Below are 27,853 nucleotides of genomic sequence, written 5' to 3' on the forward strand. Positions count from 1 at the left end.
AATTGTTATGTATGTTAGACTTGGGGGGGGGGGGGGGGGGGCGGCCCAATTCTAAACTTGCATTGGGGCCCACAGCTTCTTAGCTATGCCACTGACAAGGCATTTCAGCACAACCAATGCAAAGCAATTTTAAATTTGTATGCAGATAGTGTCTGCTTTTGGAAGCAAACCAAAGAACCTGTCAGCAAGCAGACACATTACCCTACTGGCCTCCCATGCCAGTTACTGCCAACATGAATACTAATAGAGAATACGATTAAAGTTTGGGTCTAAAATCTACCTTTTTTTAAAAAAAAAACTGCAAACCCTTTTTTAACCATAGTGTTTTTTTTTTTGTTTTGTTTTTTTTAAAGAGGAAAAACAGGTTTTTTTATCAAGTTTATAAAATAAATACAGACAGTCCCCTACTTACAAACCACTCGTTATGTTTCAGAGATACAAATAATGTTTTTATGTACAAATATGTCACTGCTTTTTTATCTTATACTTTTGTTAATGTTACTGTATTGTATAAACTGTTATAAGTTGCATAAAACACATTAAAAACACAGTGAAAACCGTACAAAAGACAGTCTATACTATATGCCTCAATTCACTAAGCTTTATAAAACACTTTATCAAACGTTTCAAAATTTACTTCATGAGTAAAATCTAATTTTGAATTCACTAAGAGGTTATATATTTATCGAATGTTTTATCGATAAAGCATTCAATAAATCTATAACACCTTAGTGAATTAAAAATTAGATTTTACCCATGAGGTAAATTATCAAACGTTTGATAGTGTTTAAAGCGGAATATAACCCTGCATTTCAACTTTGCTCTAAAACATTATTTACAGTATATTATATGCAACCAGCATTTTTTTTTTACTAGACCAGCATTGGAAGGGTTACACAGCGCTTTAAAGTTCCTGGACAGAACTGCAGACACATCCGAAGCTGACATAGATACATTTTGTTTACATAAATGTATCTAAGTGTGGCATGTGACTCACTCTCTCTGACTGAGAAGGAGCTGGAGGACAGCCAAAGAGTGTGTAACATTTATCACTTGTTACATTCTATTTAGTTAAATGTATCCATCTGAACTTCTGCATATCTCTCCACAGAACTTTAAACCTCTGTGTTTAACCCTTCCAATGCTGGTCTAGTAAAAAAAAAAATGCTGGTTGCATATAATATGCTGTAAATAATGTTTTAGAGCAAAGTTGAAATGCAGGGTTATATTCCGCTTTAAGCTTAGTGAATTGAGCCCTATTTATATGTCCAAATCCAGATTTGTCCGAAAGTAAATCCTTTATTTACGTTTCAACATGTTGAGCACAGGACTCGACATACGAATTCAGCTGACAATGGAACAGAACCTGTTTGTAAGTAGGGGACCAACTGTATAATTATATCTAAAAATAAGGAACAAATACTATAATAGTATGGTGCTGGGGTGCTGGGGTGCAGTGGGGCGCTCTAGGGTCCTTTATCTAAAGAGTTAGTACTCAGGTGGGATGCAAAAGTCATACTAAAGTACATCTGGGTAGGAGTCTGTGTAGAGTGCGTACAGGCCCCATAAACACTCTTTGGGACCTAGTGTTGGTGTTCATATTCAGATCAAACATAAGTTTGAGTTGAAACAAAGAAAGCTGATTTTGGCTGTCATTCAGGTTTCTGCATCTGAGTGACTATTTAACAGTCTGTTTTTAACCATATTTATCCATTGGTATTTGTTTCCATGCATTTTCTCCACATTGTAATGAATGCACAGAAAATAAAAACTAATGGAAACAGACGCCTACAGAAACACTCTGAAACATAATTGGAATTCAAGTTCAGCTATTGAATTAATCAGAGCATTGGGACAAAGTGTACCCATACACTAGCTTGGTTTTCTTGGCAGATTCTATCATTCTGATACTCCTTTCAGATAGCCTAGCAACTTTGCCACTATAGCAGCAACTTGTAGGTGCAAAAACTTATGGCTGCTGCAACAAAGTTACAGAAGCAGCTATTTTAGCTTCCTGTCTAGAATTAAGATGGATGTATTTTTTATGACCCAGAGGAAAATTGGGTAAGCATAAAATTAAATATGAGGAGGAAGCTATCACTTATCAGTCCACTTGGCCTAGGAGAATACTTATTGAACAACACAAGCTGACAATTGTTGCAACATGTTTTGCATTTGGCTAAATGACAAGGGGAAAAAAGGAGCTTTAACTACTGGTTGTGTTAAAACACAGTGCAGAAACAAACGGTTACAGGGAAAAGCTAGGAAGGCTGTAGCTTGTCACATCGGAACACAGAACGTGTGAGCAGTGCAGCAGATGAGTGTGGTATCTAATTAAGCGATTACGTTTAATAGTAGGGTGTTGGATTTCAGTTTGTCTAGATTGGAAACTGTATGGTCTCATTTATGTGATGGAGACACTTAAAAAGTTCTGTGCATCCTAAAGGTGCCCATACACTCGTAAGATTGGCAGCAGATAGATAAGAAATGCATCTGATGATCTATCGGATGCGTTTTTAGAACATTTTTTACCAGGATAGAATTCCAATAGATTTCAGTTTGAAATCTATTGAAATTCGATCTGATGGCATTTTTTTGCCATCAGATTTCCATTGAGGCCAATGCAAACTGATAAGCAATCTCATCGGATCGACCTAAATTTTCCACCCTGCCTGGTCGATGGAAATCCATCGAAATCGATCGAAATCGGCCATCGATCGGTCGATTGGCCAACCGATTTACAATCGATCGATCGGGATCGATCGGTCGGCCAGAAAATCGGCTGAGTGTATGGGCCCCTTTACCCCACCCATTGGCAAGCCACTCCATCGTTCTCCTTCCTCCCCATAGTACAGTTCACTCTGGTGTTAGTATGCCAGAGCAATGTCTGTGTACAATGTTTAATCCCCACAGTGCTGGCTGCAGGATCAAGATCGATCTGGACAGGTGACACTACAGCCCCCGCCTTGTGTAACAAGCAAGTGGTGTATGTATATAACAAGTTATGCAATTTATGCTGCTCGGTACATAAATTGGTAAATGCCTGTAAATTTTAACATGCGTTGTCTGCATATGTCATGTTTACCAATCTCTTGTGAATGTACCCATTTGTGTGTTTGTAGCTTTCTTTGTCACAGTGAAGTATCACCCATGGGTCTGCTGTAATCTGTATCACATAGATGGTCAAAATGGCTTCTATCAGCATTATTTATTTATTATATTTATAAAGCGCCAACATATTACGCAGCGCTGAACATTAATTTAGGTTACAGACAATATTTAGGGGTGACATACAGCAATATGACAATACAGGAATACAAGAAAACCAGATCACACACCATAGTATGAGTACCAGGTAATGCTTAGTCAGTCACTGGATGGAGCATGGAGATTAGGCAAGTTAGGTTCACTCAGATGCATAGCATGGGTTCACAGTAATGGAGGTGCAAGATCAGGTAGGACACAAAAGGAGGACCCTGCCCAAAGGCTTACAATCTAGAGGGAGAGGTAAGGACACGAACGGTAGGGGACCAGAGTTCAGCTGTAGGTTTAGAGCACTTGTGAGGGGTAGTAGGCCAGAGTGAAAAGGTGAGTTTTTTGAGGGCTTTCTTGAAGATGTTGAAGGAGGGGGCTGCCCTAATGGGTGGAGGTACGGAGTTCCATAGTGTTGGAGCAGCTCTTGAGAAGTCCTGGAGGCGTGCATGGGACTGGGTGATGCAGGGGGCGGTTAGGCGAAGTTCATTAGCATTAGCATTTTCACACTCAGGGTTATTTCACACGGATGTGTTGCATTGTAACAGACACGGTTTTATGCATTGCAACACGGTGCGATTCAAAGTTTATGATCAGTATCGGTATACCCTCATCAGATGCACTGCAATGCAATTGATTCCATTGTTATAATGCAGTGCATTACTAGAAACACACACATTTGACACATGCAGGGTTTGTCAATCAATGTGCTGGTTGGTCAGTTGCTTTTTTTTCTTTTTTTTCTTTTTTCTTTTTTTTTTTTTTTTTTGCATCACATACCACGTCAAATGTTTTTCAGATGCATATTTATATGCAATGCTATTTATCTAAAAGAAAAAATTATAAATGTAAACATTAAAACTGCTGTATAAAAAATAAAAATCGCACACCCATGTTTTTTTAGTTTTTATTAAGGTGCATATACATCCAGTCTTTCTTGTCCAATTTTATCACTTCCCTCTAGTATGAGAGCTTACCTACACAATCTGTTTATAGTATTCAAAATACGTTGGCCTTTATACGATGTAGAAGTGGAAAAATCTGCCAGTTATGATTGGATGAGTGTATGCATCTTTAAAGTTTGCAACCAATAACCGCTAGCTAGAAATCTTTCAGAATTCTGACTAATTGAAACTAAAAAGCGAAATGTGTGTGCTGTTCACAATGGTTTATTTGTGCTTCCTATCTGTATGGTACAACATTGGCCACACACACACACACACACCTGGAAGTCTCTTTATCTGTAGTACAGCATAATGGTGTATTTGCACTACCTGTCTGTATAATGCTGCTTACAGGGCGCTCTGCCTTGTACCTGCCTATCTTGTCACTTCTGACATAATAAAAGCAATTTGCTATTTGATCATGCTTAAGATAAACTTTCAAAGAGAGCTACATGCAAATGGGAAGGGCAGTGCACCACACTATAAACTACCTCTGCCAGGTTCTGTCTTGACCTTGATTAAAATCGACATTTTTATCCAAGGATTTGAATGAATCATTGTTTCGAGTATTGACATTACAAAGGGCAGATACCACCAATGGTGCCGTGCAAGGAAAAAGCAAGATAGCATTTAATGTGAGGTGGAGCCTAACTGATTTCCTATGTCAGAGAAAGCGTCCTATTACAGAGTGCAGCCTGAGAGTGGAACGTTTTAGAATCTGTGCATAGTAGAGTTTTTGTACACAGTTGGAGAGCAGGGGGAGGCTAAGCTCCTGAGAGTGGCTGGCACTGGATTTGACGGAGCTGTGCTGAACACAGTTTTTCCCAATACTCTTCACATCACTTGTCAGAGCTGCAGCATTCCCAGGTGAAATCATGGAGAGGACAGAAAGCACACAAGATACCACTGCCTTTAACATGCCAGACTGGATGGTAAGGATAGACTCCTGCCCACTCTAACTTTCTGATGCCCCTTTTCTGTGACTGTACTTTGATGTGTATTTTATAAATGGTGATGGTCTTAGTGAATTAGTAGTTATCTGAGGGGAATCCTATTCTGTACGTCAGTAGCCGCACTAGTGCATTTCATGACTTAAACACCAACATTAAAGACCATAAAATTAGTTTGTCCCCAGAATGATGTCTTTGTTATAACCAAGGGCTTTGATAAATAATGTCAGCAGTGATGTTCATTACTGTTACTATTTTTTTTTTTGTTATATTTTGGCAATGTGGACTTTGTGTATTTGATCATTTGCGTAAATCAGCATTCAAAGTAGTTGGTACCATTTTTGTTTGCATGCAGCCTGAAGTTTGCTGCATAAAAACGAAGGAATTTTAGACTGGCTCTGGTCCTTATGAGAAGCAAGGAAATATTTTGAAGTGCAATTAGTTCTTTGTGTGTTTTGAGATTTATAAAACAAGTTTTTTGTCCTGTTTAAGTATTTTAATGTTTGCTTTGATGTTCTGTTAGAGGTAATTGATAGAGAAGCCACAATGCACTTAGCCTTGTAGTGTCCACAGGTGGTCATTTTTTAAGCTGCATTTCCTTCTCAAGCTGACTTGGGCCTGGGACCCACTGGCAGCACTTTTGTAGAGCTTGCGATTTCCCAGCGATCTGCAAAACGATATAGTGGAGGAACCTTATGTGGGTGGTTCCATTTGCAGCTCTGTTAGCAAATTGCTGCGTGCAGCATTTTGGGAGCGATCACATCAGTGGCTGCAGAGGCAAATCACGATTGCTCTGGGAAGTGCGGTGAAATCTCAGGTCTTCTGCAATTTGGGAAATTGAGGGCGCTTTGCGATTTCCTGCAAAGCTATTCTAGTGGGTTCCTAACCTAAGGAACAACAACCTGGCTCAGAGGCGCCCAGTGTATTCTATGTATACTGATATAGGTGTAAATAAAATTAAATAGGAGAGGTATGTCAGCTTACCTCTCACTGGGCATCTCTACACCAGCTTGTTACTGTATCACCTTTATACTGAGGTAGGGTTTTTAGATTTTCCATTAAAGTTCTAGGAGTGCGACTATCCAGTTCCTGTTCCTACAGCACCTGGAAACAAGAACAGGAGCGGGCATCCCCCCGCAGGCTCTGTTTGGTGGTTGCAGGCTGCAACCCACCTTTGTGAGTAAGAAATTCTAAAATCAACAGACATTAACAGACTGCACCATAAGGCTCCTGGTCTCCCTCTTCTTTCTGCAAGACACTGGGTAACTGAGCGATGTAATAACAGCGCAGAAGATTTGGGCGCAGCCGGTGCCACCATAGACCTTAATAGGAATTACGACTATAGTGTCGCACAGTGAGTAACTTTGGTGCCGTCAGAAGACTAAGCTGAAGTTACTTTAAAAACACTGTAATTCGGCCACCAGCAATAGCTGGAAGCTGAATTACATCATTCCCCACCATCCACCTGGACCTGGAGGGGGATAGTATTTAACGCCATCGGGACTTGTGCAGCAGCAGGATAAGCCATATACCGGCTGTATCCTGCGCCCATGTCTCCCGGCAGTGATTTTAATACGTTTGCCTGGGTAACACCTTCCTTTATCCTCCCTATCTTAATGCCTCATTAACACTAGTGCGCTTCGGTCTGCTTTTAAGCAGCATGTATCAATCTGTAATGTGCTGATAAAAAGCAGACAGAAGCACGCTAAGTGCGAATGAGGCCTAGTTTTGGGTGTAGTTACCTGTAGATTTGAGAAATTGGCTCTTAAGATGGCACTATAGTGAAAATTACACTACTGGGATAACCCTGGTAGCAGGTATATAAGGAAGAGCATCAGATATTAAGCAGGTTTTTTTTTTTTGGGGGGGGGGGGAATTGTTAGCTAGGAAGGTTATCATATTTAGAGATTCAGTTTCTTAGCAGGCTTACTGACGTATCTTTCCCTTTTGCTCACTCGGACTGTGCTAACAGCTGATCTCTCCTCACTCACTGGTGAAGCAGTAGCTGATGTTCAAATGAAGGATCAGGCTTGGGAGGTGCTGTCATGCGCTGTTATTTGTTGGGGAAGATGGTAGGTATATAGAATAGGCAGCTAAATTTCTTGCTAAGAACGAGTTTTGAACTCCCAACCTTCTTCTCCAAAGACATGAGCATTACCTCTACACTAGCAGGCTTGTACATTTTGAAGAGGAATAGGTTTTCTTAGCTCTTACTGCTGGATGGAGTACTAATGTAATTGTCTCGCTCTCTCTTACCTCTGAAGGGTCCTTCAGATGTAGAAGAGAGCGTTGCATTAGCAATTGGCACAGAGCCCCTGAAGAAGCATGGGAAGTACGAAACTGATGTAGTGCCATCTCATTACTTGGCAACCCAGTGCAGGTACCATGTTTAAAGCACACCTGACGTATAAGGGATACAGGGACTATAATATGTATTTCTTTTTACACCTTGCCAATTTCCTGGCTGTCCACCTGAACCCCTGCCTCCAATATGTTTAGCCATAGACCCTGAACAAGCATGCAGATTAGGTGTTTGACTGAAGTCTGACTGGATTAACCACATGCTTGTTTCAGGGGTGTAATTCAGACACTACTAATTCATAAAAGAACAGATTGCCAGGCAACTAGCATTGTTTAAAAATAAATAAATATGTCAGCCTCCATAGCCCTCTGTGTATGGGTACTTTAATGCTGCACGTTTGGTACTTACTCCTACATTTAAATAAAGCCTGACCAATTGCAGTACAGGGAGCATTTCTTCACTCTACTAGCACTTAAAACCTGATTATACTGCCTACATGAGGCAAAGGGGGAAACTGCTGAAATCATCCAGTGTTCACCACATTGGATGATTTTAATTATGATTGTAACTCCTCTTGTTAAGTTGAAAGGTAGCATCCCTTATTACTCTGTGAATAATTCTTACTTCAGTTTGTGTACATGGTCCCAAAAGCTAAGTTCAGCAGATTTCCCTTAGGAACTATTTCCACTGTGCTTGGCATGGGTCTGGTGAGGCATTTTGATGCGAGACGCATCGGAATACCTTTTAGCCATGCCCAGCTACAGAGATTCACATGCGTGATGCTGAAAACTGCAGCATGCTGACCAAGGGAAGTTCCTGCAGAAGGGTGTAGCTCCTACATCTTCACCTTTCCACAGAGCAACACATTGCACAGGCCTTGTTTGTCAACCACTTAAAACAATCTGTTATGATGGATTCAGTGAATAATGTATTGCAATGCACAGTACTTTCTACTGGTTAAGGTGCTATGGCAAGATGGTGATTATGATTACATGAAATGCATAATTCTTTCATGCGACTAAAACAACCTAGTTCCATCATTGTTCCGACATAAAGAGTTCTGTTAATACTAATACAGGTGTCTATATGGCTGCTTAAATATTGCCTGCGATCCATCAAGCAGAACTTCCATTTGTCTACTGTAACAAGGAAACCTGTCTGTCTCACAATTTAGTAGTGGAATGTAAGTGCAAGGGAGGTGCTGGACCATTGAGTTGACAAGCTGGGATATGCTTTTTGTTGGTTGTCTGGGTGCCACACAGCTACTCAGAATTATGTGTTGGCTGTAGTGCCTTTTTTGAGTCCTTGTAGCTGTGAGCTACTTTTGTGTAGACTCTGCAGGAATGTAGAAAAAAAAGTCAAAACCGTTACTTCCTAAAACATCAATGCATTTCTCAGGGTTCTGCCTTGCTTTATTCACGATGCAAGTATTTACAGATGGAGGAATTAATAAAGAGGCTTTCCGATATATAGATCAGGGCTTTGGAGTCGGTACAAAAATCTTCCAACTCCTCAGTTTATGAAACCACGACTCCGACTTCGGGTACCCAAAATGGCTCCGACTGCGACTCCTCTACTCTGACTTCTTACTCTAATACTTAACAGGGCTGTGGATTTTGTACAAAAATCATCTGACTCTGACTCCTCAGTTTATGAAATCATCGACTCCGACTCCGGGTGCCCAAAATTGCTCCAACTCTGACTCCACAGCCCTGATATAGATCCAGGATCAAAGGGAACCAGTTCGAGTGAGTTGTACTATTCAAATTCTAGAATTCTCGTATGTGTGAACTGCGTGTAATGGTGAAAATGCATAGCAGACAAAAACACCCTAGAAATCTCTAGGTGGCCTTGCCTTGCTGATGCAAGTGCCATCTTTTTATTTGGTAAAGTAAACAATTATAGACCTCTTTAGCAATGGTAGCTTTGTGGTGGTGATGCATTGAATGTCGCATCTGTTCTAAAGGAAACCTGCAAAACTTTCAATCATTTATGGGTACAAAACACTGGTTTATAGAACTTCCATGCATAAAAAGAGAACCTCCTGTATTAAAGACCACCTAGCACTCCCACTCTGCCTCATCGATCAATTAGGCTGCATGTGAGCTTGGGCAAGCCCAAGTGGCAGGTGTACTGCATTGAGAGGGTTGGGAGGGTAAGATTTATTGCAGGGTGTGCTTTATAACCTAAAAATGGACCCCATGGTGCTGCTGGCCTAAGCCGTAAATCTTTTTCAGTCATATAATTAAGATTACATACTAAGCCTCTTTACCTGTCTTCTTATTTTCAGCATCAGACACAGTTTCTTCATAAAATGAATGTGCACTTTTCCTGCTAGCTCAAGCTTTTTTTCAATATGTGTCAGCGCAGACTGCGCCTTGAGTTCTTTTGGTGTTCTTTCAATAGTTGCTACGGGGTTTAAAAAATCTAAAAGCTTCCTGTTGTAAAGTAATGGTCAAAGTGTATTTGCAAGCATTACATCAGCATGAGTGAGACTTATACTGAGCATGAGTGAAAATTATATTAATTATACTGAGTTGAATGTGTAAATTTCTCTAGGCTAGTGGTTCTTCTAATTACTGAATACCACAATGAAATGTCATCACCATATGGTGTACCACAATGGTTTATCAAAATGTGTTCTAATTAAAAACCGTAGTATTATAATAATAATAATCCTAACATTTGTGTAACGCTTTTCTCCTGTTGGAATCAAAGCGCTTAAGAGCTGCAGCCACCAAGGGGCCACCCCGCAGTGTTAGGAAGTCTTGCCCAAGGACATCTTACTGAATAGGTATTGACCATAGCCAGGATTAGAACCCTGGTCCTCCCATATGAAATGTTATTACTATATTAGCGCACGCGTTATGAGCGTGAATTGAAATGGAGATTGGACATAGAGACTTAAATGCAAAGCCTGCATGCATCAAATTACATTAACCTGATCTGTTACAACGCAGTACTGTGAACAGCAACACAACTGAGCACTGTGAACTAGGCATTAGATTTGGTGCTGTTTAGGTGTCAGGAATCAGTGGAGAGTTTTGACAGGTGTACAGAAGCCATGAGACATCATCCATGCTGCCGTGGCCTGCTGGTTGAGAACCTCCATTTCAGCCAAACTTTAAAAAAAAAAAAAATCAATGTCCTCTCTGTAATTTAACAGGCACACTCAGGCACCACTGTCGCAATGTACATATCTATTCCATACTGTGCAGTGATAATGGCTAAATCACTCTGAATGTTTTAGTTGTCTGCAGGTTGGATTATATAGCTCTGTAAAATGTACAGTAGAACGCTTCAAGTGTGTCAGGCTGCTGACAGTGTCAGGCCAATTAACATATTCTGTACATTCTCCTAAAGTGATTCATTCTTAGGCCTAGTGCACACCGTTTTTTTAGAATTGCTTGCGGATGTGGAAACGCTTGGGTATTGTATTTCAATGGACTGGTGCACACCAGAGCGGTAGGCGTTTTGCAGAAACGCATACTCCCGGGCTGCAGCATTTTTGGATTTCGGAGGCGTTTCTGCCTCCAATGTTAAGTATAGGAAAAATGCAAAATGCTTGATAAAGCGCCAGATCAGAGCGGTTTTCCAGGTGTTTTTGTTACAGTAGCTGTTCAGCAACAGCTTTACTGTAACAATATCTGTAATCTGCTACACAAAAAACGCTACACAAAACCGCAAAACGCTAGCAAAACGCTTCATAAGAAAAAACCACTTCAAAAACCGCTCGCGTTTTGCGTTTAGGCCTTAATGTTGCTTTTCCCAGAACGTCATTTCGGACAGCACCCCTGGATGAGACCCATCTCCCTCCGCACTGTGGACAGGAAACTGTTAAAACAAACATTTGCATAAGCAATAGGCAGCAGTACATAAGATACATTCAGGCTATAGTACCTCAGTTTAGTTTCCTGTCCCGGACGGAATGCGTGGGGAGATGTCTCCAGGAGTGCCATCCATGTCAGGCGGCAGGGGCAGCGTTTCTCAGGGCTCCAGGTGCAGCTGTACAGGGAGACAGTCTGGAGCCCTGTAGCGTGTAGGAGGCTTCTCCATTGGTGGCAGCGGATTTATGCGCACAGGCGCGCGCATGGAAGAAAGGTCACTTCCGGTTGAACCGGAAGTAGTCACGCGCATGGCGTCCCGCGTGATCTGAGGTCTGAGCTGCGCGGCAGGGGCCGGGGCGGTGATTGGAACAGCACACAGCTGTTCCCTGGAGGCGACATTAGCATACAATGAGCGGCAGCTGCCGCATGATTGAGGTAAGCAGCATCTATTTAAAGTATATGTGGACATGATTCAGTTGGTTTGTGACTCTGAATCATGGAGGACGCCGCTGGGTCAGCTACTGCACAGTCTGTTAAGTCTGCCCAAGAACCCTCTCTGGCAAGTAGATGGATTATGATATTCTGCTTAGCTAGATATACTTTTGATATACATATTTATATCTGGAGGGAATGATCTAATGGCTGGTTATTTTTTATTATGTCTTATAGCCTAAAAGACAAGATAAAAGTGATAAAGCTAAAGAAGCTGAAAAGTCTGACAGATCCTCTGCTCATTCCAGCCAGCATGGATCTAGCAAGACGGAAAAGAAATGTGCCATTTGTAACAGCCATTTATCATCTTCTTCCACTAAGAAATTGTGTCGTCATTGTACAGATAAGCTTGTTAAGGAGGAATCTCCCGTTATATTCAAGGATTTATTGGGTTGGATGCGGGCTGAAATGTCCACAGCAATTAAAGAAATTAAAGATTCTGCTATTGCCTCTACCGCCTCAGCTGCTTCAGATAACGCTGGAACCAGTACTGCTGTAGATTCAATACCTATAGTAATTAGTCCATCATCTCCAGGGGTACCTGTAGTTCCACCCGTACCTCCTAGGAGACAGAGAAGAGAAAGCGATATTGAAGGTTCTGGTTTATCAGATGGGGAAATTTCTCCCTTTGACGAGATTTCTAATGAAGAAGATGATTTATCTAAGCCAGATAAACCAAAGTTTGCATTTTCACCCGAATTAATGAAGGACTTATTGATTGGCATGCATGACACGATGGGTATCAGGTCTGAGCAGAAATCATTAACACCTTTGGACGAGATGTATGAAAGCTTGGCGGATCCCCAATCCAGGTTTTTCCCAGTCCATAATACGCTTAAAGTTATGATTAAAAAGGAATGGGATAATCCGGAAAAGAGGGCCTTTTGGCCCAAATCCCTATCCAAACGGTACCCTTTCAGTCCTGAGGACCAGGGGTTTTGGGGTGTTCCGCCTAAGTTGGATCCATCTTTCTCAAGGGTATCAAAAAAGACTGACTTGCTCTTTGAAGAGTTTGGGAACCTTAAAGATCCAATTGATAAAAAAATGGACAATGTCTTAAGAAGAGCATGGGAATCTTCTTCTCTAACATTTAAGCCTGCCATAGCCTCCACAGCTGTAAGAAGATCTTTAAAGACCTGGCTTTTGGAGGTACAGAATAAGATTGCTTCTGGAGTACCTAGAGAGGAAATTTTAAATGACTTTCCTAAAGTTTTGAATGCTTCTAATTATTTGATTGATGCCTCAGATGATACAGTTAACTGCTGGAACTACAGCTTTGGTTAATTCAGCGAGAAGAGGAGTATGGGTGAAAACTTGGAGTGGTGACACTGCTTCAAAATCAAAGTTGTGCGGTATCCCATGTGAGGGGGGTTTGCTCTTTGGCTCAAAGCTGGATGATACTCTGGACAGAACAGCAGATACCAAGAAAAATTTTCCAGTTAAAAAGAAACCCTTTCAGAATAAACGTCCCTTTCGTCCTTCATCCAAAAACGAGCCAGATCCCAGGTCCTCTAAGGGTAAAAGATGGGCTCCTTACAGATCACAAAAACCCAGATCCAATTTTGTTCCCTCAAAAAAGCCAGATAAACAATGACGCCAGGATCCCAGTGGGGGGGAGAGTTGCAAACTTCTTCGAGTTGTGGCAGCCTCTATTCCCAAACCAGTGGTTGCTAAAAGTAGTATTGGAAGGTTACAGTATAGAATTCAGTCAACGGCCTCCAACTCAGTTTTGTGTTACTCCCCACCCAAGAGATCCAGAAAAGGTTGTAGCTCTTCAAGAGGAAGTTCTCTCCCTTCTACAAAAGAGAGTGATTCGAGAGGTCCCAAAATGCCAAAGGGAACAGGGGTTCTATTCCCCGGTTTTTCTGGTAAAAAAGCCACGGGGCAAGTTTCGTTTTATTCTGAACCTGAAAAATCTGAACCAGTCAGTAAGGTACAGAAGATTCAAGATGGACAACATTCAGTCAGTAATTCGTGTGTTACAAAGGGACGATTATCTAGCATCCCTAGACCTAAAGGATGCCTATCTCCACCTGCCAATACATCTATCCTCACAGCAGTATCTAAGGTTCGCAATACAGATGGAGACAGAGAGATCAAGAAGCATATCATTGAGAAAGGCTATGGCTCTACTAGGTCTTCTCACTGCTTCCTTTCCAGCGGTCCAGTGGGGACAGTTCCACTCCAGGTTCCTTCAACTGTGGATCCTCAGATCCTGGAACAAGTCACTTACAGATCTAGACAAGAAGGTACTGGTGCCTCACAGCATAAAGGTGTCTTTGATGTGGTGGCAGAACCACACACATCTATCCACGGGACGTCTTTGGAGTTACCCGGTTCAGACAACAATAACGGACGCCAGTTTATGGGGCTGGGGAGCTCACCTAAATTTCCTACCAGCACAAGGTCAGTGGTCTACGGAAGTAAGTTCGCAATCCTCAAACAACAGGGAGCTAGAGGCTGTCTGGCGGGCCTTACAACATTTCAGTACACAGATCAGAGATTCTCATGTCTTGATAAAAACAGACAACAGGAGTGTTGTGGCCTTCCTGAACAGGCAGGGGGGTACGAAGAGCAAGAGCTTATGGAAGCAGACTGCAAAGATCCTTTTCTGGTCAGAGGCAAACCTCAGCTCTCTGACTGCTGTACATTTGAGAGGGGCGTCAAATCAGACTGCAGATTGTCTCAGCAGGAAGAAACTGGACCAGAACGAATGGTCCCTGGATCAGGGGATATTCCAGGAGATTGTTGCTCAGTGGGGACATCCAGAGGTGGATCTCTTTGCCAGAAGGATCAATGCGAAGTGTCCAAAGTTCTGTTCCCTTCATCCAGAGGATACTCCTTGGGTAATAGATGCCTTCACGATCAATTGGGGGGATGCAATAATGTACGCATTTCCTCCAATCCCGTTAATCCCAAGAGTGATAAGGAAGATTATTCAAGACAGAGCACAAGTAATACTGATTGCCCCGCTATGGCCAAAACGAGCATGGTACACAGGTCTTTGATTACTAGCAGTATCAGCACCAAGCACATTTCCACTTTTTCCGAATCTATTGACACAAGGACCGATTGTCCATCCGGATCTGGAGCGCCTTCACCTATCAGCATGGAACCTGAGTGGGAGATATTAAAATCTAAAGGTTTCTCAGACGAATTATCACAGACTTTAATACAAAGTAGAAAGAAGGTTACCCGTGTAATTTACCAGAAGGCATGGAGGGTATTTAACAACTGGTGTTTGGAAAGATCGTTCAATACATCTTCACTCAGGTCTATTCTGGAATTCCTGCAGTGTGGGTACAAAAAAGGTCTGTGTCAGTACTCTTAAGGTACAGGTGTCAGCCCTTAGTGTCTTTTTGGAAAGAAGACTGGCACAAGAGGATCTGGTGATCCGTTTCTTTCAAGCATTAAAAAGATTGAAACCTACAACTAGATCTAGAGTTCCAGCCTGGGACTTGAATGCTGTCCTTCGAGCCTTATGTGAGTCTCCGTTTGAGCCTTTAGAGCAGATTTCAGACAAATATCTAACTCTTAAAACTATTTTTCTTCTAGCAATTACTAGTGCTAGGAGAATAGGGGAATTACAGGCGCTATCCATAAAGGAACCTTACTGCATAATTTCCGAAGATAGGATAATACTACGTCCAGATATGTTGTTTCTTCCAAAGGTAGTGTCTTCATTTCATAGAAATCAGGAGATTTTTCTACCATCTTTTTGTGAGAATCCATCAAATGACAAGGAAAAAAAGCTCCATAATCTGGATGTCAGAAGGTGTCTTATTCACTACCTAGAGCGTACAGTTTCCTGGAGAAAGACAGAGGCAATTTTCGTTCTGTTCGCAGGAAGATCCAGAGGTAATAGAGCTTCCAAAACTACTTTGGCACGATGGATTAGACAAACCATTGTTTCGGCATACCAACTTCAGGGAATACAACTGAAGACAACTATTAAGGCTCACTCTACAAGAGGTATTTCAACATCTTGGGCAGAGAGGGCAGGGGCCTCCATAGATCAGATTTGTAGAGCTGCAACCTGGTCAAGTCACAATACATTTGTGAAGCACTATCGTCTGAACGTTTCTGCAAGCACAGATCCATCCTTTGGGCGAAAAGTGTTGCAAGCAGTGGTCCCACCCTAAATCTTTATCTCTTGTATATCGTCTCATCCAGGGGTGCTGTCCGAAATGACGTTCTGGGAAAGACCTCTTTACTTACGGTAAAGTTTTTTCCGGTAGTCATGAGGACAGCACCCCTGCAACCCGCCCTTTATTGGGTGGAAAAGAAGATAAGTATTTGTGTAAGCAGGATTTATGTCCGTGTCATCTTTTGTATTAACTGAGGTACTATAGCCTGAATGTATCTTATGTACTGCTGCCTATTGCTTATGCAAATGTTTGTTTTAACAGTTTCCTGTCCACAGTGCGGAGGGAGATGGGTCTCATCCAGGGGTGCTGTCCTCATGACTACCGGAAAAGACTTTACCGTAAGTAAAGAGGTCTTTTGGTTATGTTCCATTAATACTTGCAAATTCCCTGACACTATACAAACTGTACTTAGCAGTGTTTTAATTCAAGCTGCAGAAACACATAGCTGTGAACAGACCATATTCATTTCCTATACTGGTATCTTCCTCTTTATGGGCATTGCTTTCTTCTTTGGCTACATGGTTCTTGAAATGAGGCAGCAGAACAAAAACATTACTCCTATAACACCAGGGAATGCTTGCTGTTGATTTTAAGTATTATGACTGTAATAGTCTGCTTTTCCTTCTTCTCTTTGTACCATCGCAAGTTCTCTGCGGTTTTAAATGTATTTATTAAAGAGACTGCTAGAAGTATTTCATAGATGCACCCCCCCCCCCCCTTTTCACCTATAAAGTTCTTTAAAATCATGAGGGTTTTCTACTATTTTAGACTATAAACTACTCCCTCACACTGGTCTCACTCAATTTAAAGAAATGTGCAGAAATGATCCCACCGTAAAGGCATTTTATCATTTTTGTATTTGGCCCAGAATCCAATACCCTCTGGTGATAACACCCACTGTATATCAGGCTGGCAAAATATTTAAAAAAATCTCTGGAAAAAGCTGGCAACAATGCTTACACAAACGCTTATTGCAAAGCACAAACCTGCTTGGGCTACTTTATCGTGTATATATGATGCCAGATATAGTGCATAGGCTGGATCCTTCTAAATCCCAGTTCTGCTGCTGAGGCTGCCAGACCCTGGTACTCTCTATCATACTTTATAGTAAACTGAACAGAGGCGCCAAAAGGATAAAAACAGTATTTAAAATATTTAAAATTGCTTAGGAGGCAGTGGTGGACTTACCTCCTTCAAGCAGACACAAAAAACTGTGTAGTTCGACAACAATAAATTTATTAGTACACTCAAGGGTTTTTATACAATGCGTTTCGCAAGTCTATACTCGCTTCATCAGGTAGTGGAGATAGGAGTACACAGCACAATCTCAGTCACACCTGGTGCCTTTGTGTTGTTGTTTTTTATGCGTACGTTAAAAAGGGGCGCTGGGAAAAAAGGGCGCCGGGTTTTTAACGATAAGCATGGATAACGTTTAAAAATGTATTGTACTGTATTTCGTTTAAAATTAATGTTTTTTAAAGTTATAAATCATTAATTAATGTGCATTAAATCGGCAATTGTAAAAACGTTAATCTTTCGTTTAAATACTGAAACGTATAATAACGTTTAAAAAAAAAAAATTACTAAGTAACCCTCCCTGTACCTACCCCTAACCCCTAGACCCCCCTGTTGATGCCTAAACCTAAGACCCCCCCTGTTGGTGCCTAAGTAACCCTCCCTGTACCTACCCCTAACCCCTAGACCCCCCTGTTAGTGCCTAAACCTAAGACCCCCCTGTTGGTGCCTAAACCTAAGACCCCCCTGTTAGTGCCTAAACCTAAGACCCCCCTGTTGGTGCCTAAACCTTAGACCCCCTGTTGGTGCCTAAACCTAAGACCCCCCTGTTGGTGCCTAAACCTAAGACCCCCCTTTTGGTGCCTAAACCTAAGACCCCCTGTTGGTGGCTAAACCTAAGACCCCCCTGTTGGTGCCTAAACCTAAGACTCCCCTGTTAGTTTTTTCGTTTAAAAATGTTTAAAAAAAAAAATGTACTGTTTTTCGTTTAAAAATGTTTAAAAAAAATTGTACTGTTTTTCGTTTAAAAATAAAATTTAAAAATGTATAAATCATTAAATAATGTGTAATCATGAGAAACAGTAATAAAACATTAAGTCTCCGGGCGCCGCTTTTAAAACGTTATTTTTCTCCGGCGCCCTTTTTTCCTATCGGGCGCCCATTAAACGATATTTATTATAGGAGTGAATGGCGGCGCCCGATTTGTCCACTAGCCTCAGGCGCCCGAATTTACTGTTCCCGTTTTTTATATCTCTATTATACTTGGTGGCCATGCCTGAAGGCTGCAAAATTACGGGATAGAGTGAATGCTCTCTCCTAAGCGAAGCACTGGACACCTCATTTTCAATAGCCCGCTGGTATACTTCCTAGGCTACAAACTGTCCAGACTTCAAAAAAACACAAACGTATCCAGTTTGTGTCTTCAGCAGCTAAATCTTAATTGCTTCTATCTGGAGAACTCCTACACTATCGTATTCACTGTTGCTGTAAAAAAATGAATCCCATTCTGGTTTGTGAGAAAATCAATACCATGTTACGGGACACAGTGCCCATTTTTGAGCAGATCTGCCAGTCCTGGATGGATTGGGGGGAGATTAATAAAGCATAGGTTTCACATGGCCCATAGTGTATTACATAGGATATGAGTGCCATTTTCGTTGAAGAGTATCTTGACCACCAAACTAGGAAGTTTATTCTTGTTCTTTGTAAACAAACACTTGGGAGCACCCTCCAAGCTCTGGGTATATAGTGTGTGCCAAGATCCTGCCCCCTATACCACAAGGGGCAAAAATGCAACACTTCCTGGAAGGATCGGCACTACACAAAAAGTTGTATTTATAAGCTCTTCAAATCTTTATTGCATTAAAACCAGGGCCGGCCCTAGACTTTTTGACGCCTGAGGCAAAATTTTAAAAAATCGCTTTGTCGATGTTTTAATGCAATAAAGATTTGAAGAGCTTATAAATACAACTTTTTGTGTGGTGCCGATCCTTCCAGGAAGTGTTGTATTCTTGTTCTTTGTTCATACTTGAATTGCTCTTGTATTATTCTAATTAACAAATTCATACAGCACTAGCTTTTGCAACTTTACACTTCGATTCAATTTGATACTATTTATTTTGCTATTGGCAATAAAAGCTATGAAACTAAAAAGTGTATTCATCTTCCGATGACCAACATTTTCTGGCTTATTAGGCCTGATTATCTGCCTGATCTCTCAAAAACTAAGCTGAACCCAGTAGGCTTTTTGGGAGGCAGAGTATTGTCATATAGATGTTGTACAAAATATATTTTGCAATTTTCTCCATCAGAAGTAAAGGACCTTAGATACTGGGAAACTTGGATATTGCTAAAAATCTGTCAGGGTAGAACCCGAAGATGAGACAACGGTTTCCAGGATTTCATTGTTCTCATCCATTTATTTATATTGTTATACAACTATAAAATAAACCATTGATTTTATTTATGAAAATATAAACAAAGATAAAACTTGACACGTGCATTTTTTTAAATCTGCAGTATTTTTCTGCCCTCTAGACCTACCCACTGTTCATGCCAAGTGCCTGTACAGTGCACATGTATGCAGGGGACAGCATTATTGAGGATTAAAAAAAACAAACAAACCCAAAGCACACACGTGACTTGCAGTGTTTAGGGTTACGGAAGAACTCTGTATGTGTGTCTGAGCCTTGGTGGTATTTTGTTGGTTCACCAATATGAACTCTGGACCTCACTGTGGGGTTTAATAATGACAGCTAAACACCTGCCTTATGCTGGGTACACACGGTACGATTTTCTGTGCAATAGATGGTTCAGATAGATAAAATCCGTCATGTCCGATATTGCTCCCGATCGTTTCAGTGCTCGATTTCTCATAGGGTTGAATGGAAAAAGATAAGAAAACGGATGAAGATAAGAGAATTGAGCGCGGAATCATGCCGAAAAAACGATCGGGTTGCAAAATCTCAGGAAAAAAAAGTAACGTGTGTACCCAGCATTAGCCAACTTATCACCAGTTTACAAACTCATTTGCCTGCCTGTGTAAAGGCTGAATCTTTTTGGGAATCCTTCTAGCACCTTTATAGGCTTCAGAATACTTAAAATTTTGACTGTATCAATTCTTAAAGAAGCTATAAAAGTAAATACTTGTATTTTTAATTTCAAAGTTTAAGAAAAAAACTGTTTAGTAAAAGCAATACATTTTTTAGTTTTGGTATCCAAAAGGAAAACCTCAGATATTTATCATGTGTATTAGTGATACAAATATAAATTGCATTACTTATCTGCAGGAATGGTCTACTATATGTACTTTTGGGTACTTTGGTCCTATTGTACAGACGCTGCTTAGTGGCAGGGGTGGGGGTCCAGGTTGGGTGCTAGGAGTAAGGGCCCTTCCACACATTGTGTTGCGTCGCAGTGGGCGCTATCGCCACATTGCTATGCAGTGATATCCCTATGGGGCTTTACACATTAAGTGCTGGTGATACGGTGGGTTCCACCTCTGTAACACACAGCATGCTGTGCTTTAACCAGGTAACGCATATGTTTACAGTGGCACAGAGGCATACTTTCATTATACTGTATGCCTCACTGTATAGTTGTACTGCAGCGGTAACGCATGGTGAGATTTTGCGGCTACATTCCGATCTGATTCCAACTCAACTGACACTGTGAAAGGACCCTAAAAGTGTTTTAAATGTACAGGCTAGCTGAAAAAAATCGAACAAAAAAATCCTATCCTTTTCAGAAGTGCAAGCAGTTTGACCTCAGACCAATTGTTAATGGTTTAGAAAAGCAGGAAGATTCACCTGTTTATATGTTACCTAGTTGTCGTTGCTATAATCTACTAGTATAATTAGTTATAAGGTTGAAAACCACTCAAATCACCTTTAAATATCACTGCAGCCTCATTGAATTGTAAACATCGGCCTGCTAAAACGTGTCCATCATAACAATTGGTAGATCGCCTGATCACCGCTCCAATTGTCCAGTTCAGCTAGGCACCTGGTCTAATCAACCAGCCTTATAGGTTTGTGGTTGCTCTGAGATGAGGTAAACCCGGCAATAAGCCGATATTGCACCTACTCCATCTACTCCAAATTTGCTTACTCTAGGAACGCATGTTAAAGAGAACCCGAGGTGGCATTTCATTACGTTAGTGGGGCACAGAGGCTGGTTGTGCACACTAACACCAGCCTCTGTTGCCCCATCGTGTGCCTCAAAGACCCCCCTGCTCGCCGCTATAGCCCCCGCAGTGCTGGCGACACGCAGCGCGTCGCCAGCACAATGTTTACCCTAGCGCTGTCTGTCAGCGCCGCTCCCCCGCCTCCTCCGCATCGCCGCTACCCGCCCGCGTCCCTTCTCTCCCGCTGATTGGAGGGAAGGGACGCGGGCGGGTAGCGGCGATGCGGGGGAGCGGCGCTGACAGACAGCGCTAGGGTAAACATTGTGCTGGCGACACGCTGCGTGTCGCCAGCACTGCGGGGGTGTAGCGGCGAGCAGGGGGGTCTTTGAGGCACACGATGGGGCAACAGAGGCTGATGTTAGTGTGCACAACCAGCCTCTGTGCCCCACTAACGTAATGGAATGCCACCTCGGGTTCTCTTTAACTATCTCACTGCAATGTAGAATTATCCTCAACTGTATGCTGCATGTTAACAAATGTTTTCAATTCCATTCTCTGTATTACTACTGAAAATATAATAAAAATACATTGTTGGAAAAAAGAAAAGCAGGAAGATTCTCTATGCAATCTTTTCATAATGTTGCAGACACTTGTCATGCCGATGCAACTCCTGCCCTTAGGTGCTTTAATAGATGGTGCCTAGATGACGTATTCTGTAGGCGAAAGAGATCCATCCTAACATGAATGCATAAACACATTAAAGTACTGTCTTTTCTGCTTCTAATCTTACTTGTCTGTTTTGGATATCACGGTCACCGGTTTGTGTGGTGTGCGTTTTTCAACAGAAATTCATTTTTATTTTTTTAATAAAGTAGTTTTAGTTGAAAAAAAAATAAAGGTCCAGATTAACTGTACTGTTTTACTTTTATGAAGCGGCACAAAGCATACTGACCAAATAAACAGAGACTTCTGTCCTTTGTGAACGTTGCCAAGATACTAATCCGTATTTCTGAAAGTTTGCCTTTACTCTGCATTCTCCCCATACTTTACGTCTTCAGTGGGGGACATAAAGTGAAGAAAATGATTAAAATGCCTTTTGTAATCACATTATTTACTATGTTTTTACTAGTAATCTCTAGAGGTATATACTGTGATATTATGTTTTGAATGTGTCTGTTTTTCTGTTCACTGTTTGCAAGAATCTGTTGGATTAAGGTCTAATCCTGGTCATAAGTGGCAGGAAGATGTGATCATTTTTATTTAATCTGCTTGAAATATCTTGCTGCTTCTGAGATCAACAGATAAAGATATTGCTGGCAGAATGTATCAAGACTGCATTCCGTAACAGTCTCTGGAATTATTCAAGGGAACCTGAAGCGAGAAGTATAAGGAGGCTGCCATATTTATTTTCATTTAAACAATACCAGTTGCCTGGCAGCTCTGCTGATCTATTTGGCTGCAGTAGTGTCTGATTAACACCAGAAACAAGCCTTCAGCTAATATTAATAATGTTAGAAATGCCTGATCTGCATATGCTTGTTCGTGGTCAATGGCTAAAAGTATTAGAGGCAGAGAATCAGCAGGATGGCCAGGCAACTGGTATTGCTTAAAAGGCAATACATTTGGCAGCTTCCATATCCCTCTCAGTTCAGGTGTCCTTTTAGGGGGAAAGCATTAATTATACTACAATAAGGGCTTTTTATGGATTGTATGAACTGCAATGGAGACTGAACATGGATGTTAATTCAAAGCCTGCATGCAGCAAGTTAGAAAAATGAGATCCATTAAAATGCAGAGGTGTGAACAGGCCCATAGAAGTGTATGAGCAGTGGGTTGACATGCAGAACTATTCTACAATGATGCAGTGTTAAAGGACTCTTGCTCTGCTAGATTATGCACCTGTGGTTTATTCATGAAGTAACTGCATTTTGTAATAAATGAGCAGTATTTTTGTGTCCAGGTAGCAGTATTTAATGCTTGAAATAATATGGAAGGTTGGTATGCCAGCACCTGGAGAGGTTAGCACTTCTATAGGGTAGATAGATTAACAGCAGTTCAAATGCAGTAGTGTAAACCCTGCTCTGTGAGGTAAACAGAACTTATGCTGGGAATACACATTGAGATTTTTCAGCATATTTACTGTCTGATTTTACCGATCGATTTCCAGTCAGATCGGACATGTCGGAAGTGATCTATCAAATCTATCTGCCCAAAAATCTCATGGTTAATTCCCAGCATTATAAGTCAGTCATACTTTAGTCAAATGATTAAAAGCCATTTACCAAACAAAAACACAGCAATATCTCCTATGAGTGAACAGAGCCAGAAATAGTGAAACCGATATTATCACAACTGGTAAATGCCTTGGTCCGTACACATGCTAGATGAAACTCTGCGCACACAAATGAGCAACAAGTACGGTAGTTTAACATTGTTAACACACCAGTTTTTCAAATGATTATCTAGTTTGAAAACCACACATGCAAGCGCAAGTGACATTTCACACAAAATATACACGCTTGCTCTGAAACAATGTAGTTTGCAGGATGTGTACATGCTGGCTAAACAATATCTGCCCAATAGCCATATGAATGGATCCGCCAGTTAGATCGAGCAGAGTACCCAATATCGTTTACTTGTAGTTATTATTCAGTTACTTTTTTTTTTTTCTAAGATTGCCATCCAAAATGGTGAAATTTGACATTTGTTGGATGTTTCAATTTACTTTTATCTGATGTGTATACATGGACCTATGTGGTATAGTTTAGTGGGTGCTGCTAAGTCTCTGGGATTTACTAGTAAATGATGAGAAACAAAAATTGTTGCATAACAGTTTGGTGGAGAGAAACATGTTTTTTTTTTTATCAGACAGGAGAATGGCAGCTTGGGTTAAGTTTCATGGACTACATTGAAGTCATCTCTGGGAGGGAGAAGGCACCCCAAAAAAATAACTGGATAACTATGGATGTAATAAATATAAAATGGCTTACCTCTAAGAAGGGACAACGCCAATATAAGAAAGACATTTTAATAATCCGACACAAACAACACGCTTCGTGGAGCACAGTCTGCTTCCTCAGATCAAATAAAGCAGTGTATGGGTAGCCAAGGTGCAGAGCTTTGGAGCTTCTAAAAGGCTCCAAGCTCTGCACTTTGCTACCCAGACAGTGCTTTATTTGATCTGAGGAGACAAACTATGCTTTATACTGTGGTTGCTGGTCTTGCAACCCACCTTCGTTAGTGCCTCATCTTTTTGTATTTATCCAGAACTTGACATTAATATACTACACCATAAGCTGAGCCTGGTCTCTCTGTGTGTTTTTCCTGTATCCGTAGGAAGTCTTGGGACTCCTCTGGACTACACACCTCCCTACATTGAAGTAATGTATTCTTAGCTGAACAGCGTGCACTGCTCTGTGGAAAGGAGTGAGGGCATGACTGCCTTTGACCTTTCTTCAGACCATAAAACTAGGATTGTAGAGTTGGTACAAAAATTATCCGACGACTTAGTTTCTGAAACCACCGACTCCAAGTGCCCAAAATTACTCTCTCTGCTCGACTCCACAGCACTAGTGTAGAATGGTGAACACTCTGTAGACAGATATGCACAGTGGCAGTCAACAACAGAAAGCGGAGGCTGGGATGGGCACAAGTTCACAACAAGTGGACAGTTGAAGACTAGAACATAGCTGGGTCTGAGTCTTCAAATTCTACTGAGTCACACAGATTGTAGGGTCATTATGTGGTATGAATCCATCTATCAAGCCTCCCTTATATTAACCGTCTAGGCTGGTGGTGGCTTGGCATTGGGTAGAATAGGAGATTAGTATGCTAGTTGTTTCACTGGCAAAGTTTCAAAAATTGTCATGCAAAGATGTCGTCCTGTTCAGAATCTCAAACCAAACTCTGGGTAACTACCCTAATTAGTCTTATATTTCTGCTCATCTGAAGTGACTGACCTATAACAATTAAAACACATGAATACAATAAAATGTATGAAGGATAACTAGTTCAATGCACATAACCTTGCTGACCTATGAGAGTCCTAAAATATGAACTTATTCATTGCTCCCAGTACCTATCACAGGGGATGCAGGCTCTCATTAGCTACACATACATGAACGCATACATAACATTCCTATACATGAGATGCAGTCTGCAGTTACCTAGTGTTTGGATTCAGGTTGCTGTACTGATCCTGACACACTGTGCTTATGTCCAGAATCACATAAGAATGTTTTCATCATCTTGTTGGATGCATGCCAGGAAGAATTGAAGCTGTTCTGAGGGCAGTTTATTGTTCCTAGTCACATCTTCATTCTGTTCACATAGGGCAAGCTCAATTAGGGATGATTCACACTGCAAGAGCTTTTTAAGCGCTTGTGATTTGACAATCTCTTGCTAATGCAATGCTATGGGAGATTTTTACAAAATCATATCGTTCTAGTGTGAACACACACATAGGATAACATTAGCAAGAGCTTTTTAAATCACAAACGCTTAGAAATGCTCTTGTAGTGTGAACGAGCCCTAAGTAATAAGATTTACAAAAAATGGGTATCAGTAATTTATATTATGATATGCTCCTAATGCTTTCAGGTAGTTTCTTAAATCTGCTTTTCCTGCCTGTCTCCTAATATTTGTGATATGGAAAATATTGAGATTGCCATAACCAAGAAGCTTCTTCAAAACAAAACAGAAAAAAATGCCCTCTTTGTAGTGCAGACTTCCCTTAAAGGGAACCTTAACTGAGGATATGATTGTTTCCTTTTAAACAATACCAGTTGCTTGGCAGTCCTGCTGATCTCTTTGGCTGCAGTAGTGGCTGAATCACACACCTGAAACAAGCATGCAGCTAATTCAGTCTGACTTCAGTCAGAGCACATGAGCTGCAGCTTGTTGAGGGGCTGTGGCTGAAAGTATTAGACACAGGATCAGCAGGAGAGTCAGGGTCATAAGAGCCCAGGATGTTTGACACTTTTTGCTCTATGCACATTTATTGACCAGAGGAATTGGCCGTGAAACGTTTTGTGGAGAGTGCATAATAATAAAATAGAAGCTTACACCCAAACTTCGATTCCGAATGTTACTTCCGTAAGGTAGGAGATTTGGTAACTTTTCTACCTTTGGTATTCTTGTGATTGGCCTATACAATAGTCTTTGATACCACGGGTGATCAGCTTTCATTCTGTTTACCATCTGGTAAACATCTGGGAGGTTGTGGAGTTGGAAATGTGTCCTTTAACTAGTAATGAGAATGACTCTGAAGACAGCGAGCAGCAGGAGGATGGTGAGTATGTAACTATGGTCATGCCTCGGAGAACTCCCGGAGTTTGATCAACTGTTAAATTTAGAAAGCTCTGATTTGCTGTGATTTCATCTTTCTTTAGCACAGAATCATGACTAGCATATCAGAGACTAGCGTATAACCTGACCAAACTGGTCACATGCTTCTCCAGGAGTTCTAGACTTGGCCATCACTATCAGTACATATTTTAGTCCACCATGTTTTTAAATTAAGTTTTAGCACACTTTAGATATGCAGCATACCTAAAGTGTGCTAAAACTTAATTTAGAAACATGGTGGACTAAGATATGCATATCAGGAGTTTTGACTTGTCTAATTTATTCAAATTTTGTAAACCTTGTGGATCAGTGATATTTTTTTTTTTTTTACATTTATAGTTACAAGTGTCACAAATATAAACTTCAGCTAGTGTTCATGTGTTTGTTGTTAGCCCCAGATTGATTGAATTTGGATCATGTGATGTGACCTGTCAGATCTGAACATTTACCACTATATTATTTTAATAAAATGTGGCTCTGGAGTTCCTTGTATTTTTTTTATTGGATCTAACATCGAGTCTATTAAGACTATCCAATGTTTGTCTTGACCTATTTAAAAGGATTGACAGATCTGGTTATAATTTTAATTTTTGTATAGCATTTTTCCTCTGTCTTAAAGAGACCATGTAACATGAAAAAGATCCCCTGGGGGGGTACTCACCTCGGGTGGGGGAAGCCTCCGGATCCTAATGAGGCTTCCCACGCCGTCCTCTGTCCCACGGGGGTCTCGCTGCAGCCCTCTGAACAGCCGGCGACAGGCCCGACTGTAATTTCAATATTTACCTTTGCTGGCTCCAGCGGGGGCGCTGTGGCTGCTTTCCTCTCCGAACTACACGGAAATACCCGATCTCAGTCGGGTCCGCTCTACTGCGCAGGTGCCGGAAACTTGCGCCTGCGCAGTAGAGCAGACCCGACGGCGATCGGGTATTTCCGTGTAGTTCGGAGCTGACAGCTGTCAGAGCGCCTGCGCAGGAGCCAGGAAGGTAAATATTACGTCATGGCTGCACGGAGGGCTGCACAGCGAGACCCCCGTGGGACAGAGGACGGCGTGGGAAGCCTCATTAGGATCCGGATGCTTCTCCCACCCGAGGTGAGTACCCCCCAGGGGATTTTTTGAGGTTACAGATCCTCTTTAAAGCGCTTGTTAAGCAACCACTAGAACGCACTCAGGCAGTAGCAGTGTTAGGTATTCTAGCCCAGCTACTCCTTACTGAATAGTTACTGGCTTACTGAATAGGAAGAGCCGAGATTTGAACCCTGCTGACTCCTGTTAGGCTAGGTTCACAGTGGTCAGTTGCAGTAACGCACACGTTAAAATATCTGTGAACTGCAATGGAGACTGGACATAGACTTTAATACAAAGCTTGCATTCAGCGAGTTAGAATAGCGTGATCAGTTACAACCAGGGCTGTGGAGTCGGAGCAATTTTGGGTACCTGGAGTTGGAGTCAGT

General features: G+C 41.4%; 1 protein-coding gene across 9 annotated transcripts in view; it reads left to right on the forward strand.

Moving 5' to 3' along the window:
* The window catches only part of AHCYL2 (adenosylhomocysteinase like 2), a 191,120-nt gene that overhangs the window by 85,393 nt on the left and 77,874 nt on the right, over nucleotides 1-27,853 (forward strand). For 2 of the 9 annotated variants that reach the window (XM_068275958.1, XM_068275959.1), the window contains exon 1: nucleotides 4,930-5,128. The exons of the other annotated variants lie outside the window; for them this stretch is intronic. In XM_068275958.1, coding sequence (XP_068132059.1) covers nucleotides 5,072-5,128 — 57 coding nt within the window. In that variant the 5' untranslated portion in view covers nucleotides 4,930-5,071. Of the gene's footprint in view, nucleotides 1-4,929; nucleotides 5,129-27,853 lie in introns of those variants that run through there. 9 annotated transcript variants of the gene reach the window in all.

Source organism: Hyperolius riggenbachi, chromosome 3 (assembly GCF_040937935.1).
Source record: "Hyperolius riggenbachi isolate aHypRig1 chromosome 3, aHypRig1.pri, whole genome shotgun sequence".
NCBI lineage: Eukaryota > Metazoa > Chordata > Amphibia > Anura > Hyperoliidae > Hyperolius > Hyperolius riggenbachi.